Source organism: Polyodon spathula, unplaced genomic scaffold (genome assembly GCF_017654505.1).
Source record: "Polyodon spathula isolate WHYD16114869_AA unplaced genomic scaffold, ASM1765450v1 scaffolds_1706, whole genome shotgun sequence".
In the NCBI taxonomy this organism is placed as follows: Eukaryota; Metazoa; Chordata; class Actinopteri; order Acipenseriformes; family Polyodontidae; genus Polyodon; species Polyodon spathula.
The window spans coordinates 1-2,968 of record NW_024473182.1 but is presented as its reverse complement, the minus strand read 5'-3'; the positions used below and the strand labels follow the sequence as shown (position 1 = coordinate 2,968).

The following is a 2,968-nucleotide window of genomic DNA, read 5'->3' as shown; positions in this document are numbered from 1 at the left end:
TCGACGATGCTCCCAGAAAACACATCATCACAACCCCCCCAGAGGGGGGTCGCGGTTCTCCAGGGAGTTTCGGCGGAAATCGGGGGGACGGCGGCGGGCGGAGGGGTCTTCATACGGCCTGGGAGCTGCCGGGGGTTGGAGAGAGGAGGAGTAAGCGGCATGAGGAACAGCAGCAGGAGGAACGTGGTAATCAGTAAAAAACCTGGAGAGGGAAAGGAAAGGAGAAGCAAAACGTACGCGCGCACACACACACAGACACACAGAACCAAGTCAATACTGTGGGAACCCCCCCCAGGGAAACAGAGAGAGAAGAAACATCTTAAAAGAGGGCTGCTTTCCCGGTCTCTCTCTCTCTCTCTCTCTCTCTCTCTCTCTCTCCTCCCTCCCCTCTCCCTCGGTGTGCACATTTAAAATAACAAAAGAGCAGTACAAGCTGAAAATGGACTAACACTCAATGAACCTGAACTACGATTACTGTCATGGAAGACCGCTTGGCAGGAACAAAACTGAGATTCTTAAAGCCAAGAAGGCCGATTTCTTATTTCAAAGCAGAGAGTGGATTTAGCCATCTTGACAGCTTTATATAGCAGAGTGTAAACACCTGGGAAACACGCCTCTCGCGTACAGACTTCAAACCCCCTGTTTCTGTAGCGTTCTGGTTCCCTGCTGGACTTACCTGGCGAGTTTCTTCTGGTAGCTGATCAGCTCCTCCTCTGTGGAGGCGGGCGTGGGCAGGAGGGCTCGTTTCCTCTGGTACTGGAAGCCCCTCTCTGCTCCCCTCTCCCGAGTCCCATAGTAGGCGACGGCTGCAGCAGCAGCAGCGGCAGCAGCAATGGCAGCCGCTGGGGAGCCTGGCTTCTCCTGCTGCTGGGCGTAAAACTGTGCTTGGGTTGCCTCAAACACTGCCTGGGCGGAGGGATCCGCCACAGGGACTGGACTGCCAACTGCCCCGTAACTATAGGCAGGGTTTGTCACCGAGGCACTGTATACAGGACTGCTGGCTCCCCCCACTGCGCCGCTATAAACTGGGGTGCCAGCCGTGGCGTAGACTGGATTGCCGACAGTGGGGGTGTACCCCTGATTTTCTACCGTGGCGTAGAGCTGGTTGGCCATGGCGTTGAAGGTGGCCGCATTAGCCACGGAGCCGTACATGTGCTCAGGCACGGTCCTGTACAGCAGAGTGCCATCAGCCCCATAGGCTGGACCGTACATGGAAGGGGGGTAGGCGGTATAGAAGGAGCTCGGCAGGGCCTGGTACTGGGGAGGTAAGGGCACGCCAGCTGCCACAGCCACGGCTTGGTTCTGGTACTGCTCCAGCGCTGTCTGGGGCTGGGGCTGGGGCAGGAGCAGGGGGCAGTCGCCGGCGTAGTGCCCAGACTTGCCGCAGCTGACGCAGGGGATTTTGCCCGTGGACGGGCGCTTGCTGGGCTGAACCTTGGAGAGCTCGACGGACAGGGGTCTTCCTTTGTAGCGGGTCCCATGCAGGGCTTCGATGGCTTGCAGGGCAGCCTCTTGGCTCTCCATGTGGACAAAGGCATAGCCTGTAGCACAGGGGAAGGGTTAAAGGGTTAGATAGGAGTGATGCTGGGCAGACCTGCAGGCAACCAAGTGGTTACATACCTCTCACAGGTTGCGAACGTTCATTCTTTGCACATAAATGTTCAAGTTTGGTATTATCTGGTACTACACTTCAAGAAATCTCCGTTTGCAAGCCATTCTTTCAGTAAGCGTTGCACTTGCTTGGTCAGCTGGACAGTGAAATTGTGCCCCACCCCTTCGCTGACATGTTTTAAAATGCAAATACACGTGTGCTATAATATATGTTTCTTTGCACAGCTGTAGCTCATGGAAGTGCAAAATGGGTAAGATTAATGGATGAATTACAGTACTGAGGAAATGTATAAGAACACCTCAAGATATGTCATTCATATCTTTCGTAAACCTACATGCATGAGAATTTCAATTTCAACAATATAGAAACAATTAACTTTAACTAGGCCTCTTAAACAACTTTTAAAAAGTCTCCTGTATTTTATCACTTGTGGCTCTGTGTTCCTTTTCTCTTATAAATTAATTGCATGTGTGGCTTATTAAAGTATTCAGTTAAATTAGACAATCGCTAATTTGCCTATGTTAACAATTTTCCTAGATTTTCAGTTCCAGTGGATTGATTTCATCTGCACAACAAATCAAAACTACAGAAGCAATGGGGTGCTCTGATACAGAAGCAATGGGGTGCTCTGATACAGAAGCAATGGGGTGTTCCAATAACACAATACAATCACTTCAAAGACTTTCCCCCACTCCCCACTCTCCAAAACAGAAGTCAAAGACACTCCGAGAAAGAAAAACATTTCCCTGAATGCAGTTTTTTTTTTTTTATTTATTTATTTTTTAGCCCAGACACACTAGTAACCAAGTTTTAAAAGTGCACAACACTAATGAACAAGACCCCAGGTAGAGAGCACCCTCACCTTTGACCTTGTCGCACTCCAGCACTTTTCCGAAGGTCTGGAAGAGCTCCTGCAGGTCGGGGGCGCTGCAGAGAGCCGCCAGGTTCCCCACGAACACCTTGGTGGAGTTGCGGGGCCGGCCTCGCGACTCCTCCACCACCAGGCTGCGTCCCCGGAACTCGCGCCCGTGCAGCTCCTGGACGGCGCGCGCCGCCCCCTCCCGTCCCGCCAGGTGCACGAACGCAAACTGCCGCAGGACGCTGCAGCTCATCACCGTGCCATAGGGCTCGAACACAGCAGCCAGCTCTTCCTGGGACGTGTCAGCAGAGAGGTTCCCCACGAAGATCTTCACCGTGGGGACCGTGTCTGCGGGCGTCAGGTCTGCGGGCATCGGGGAGGCTCCGTATGTCATCCCGGCTTTTGTGATTCCCGCATCCATGCTTCAGCGCCACCTTTCTAAATAAAATAAAGGTCCGTTACACAAAAGGAATGTCTGAAAATGTTCGCTCGAGAGG

General features: G+C 52.6%; 1 protein-coding gene across 1 annotated transcript; it reads right to left on the bottom strand.

Moving 5' to 3' along the window:
* Positions 1-8: 8 nt before the first annotated feature.
* On the bottom strand, positions 9-2,944 carry LOC121310059 (RNA-binding protein 4-like). Its single transcript, XM_041243266.1, has 3 exons — positions 2,475-2,944; positions 677-1,541; positions 9-202 (listed from the first exon to the last, which is right to left on the bottom strand). The coding sequence occupies exons 1-3, from the start codon at positions 2,890-2,892 to the stop codon at positions 28-30; spliced, it is 1,458 nt and encodes a 485-aa protein (XP_041099200.1). The 5' UTR covers positions 2,893-2,944; the 3' UTR covers positions 9-27.
* Between the last annotated feature and the right edge of the window lie 24 nt (positions 2,945-2,968).

Bases quoted from the DNA above. Each gene is read 5' to 3' on its own strand.
- LOC121310059 (XM_041243266.1), bottom strand. From the start codon at position 2,892: ATGGATGCGGGAATCACAAAAGCCGGGATGACATACGGAGCCTCCCCG. The intron at 1,542-2,474 runs GTGAGGGTGCTC...CCTGTGCTACAG, and splicing joins GGAGTGCGACAAGGTCAAAG to GCTATGCCTTTGTCCACATG. The intron at 203-676 runs GTAAGTCCAGCA...TTCCCTCTCCAG, and splicing joins TACCAGAAGAAACTCGCCAG to GTTTTTTACTGATTACCACG.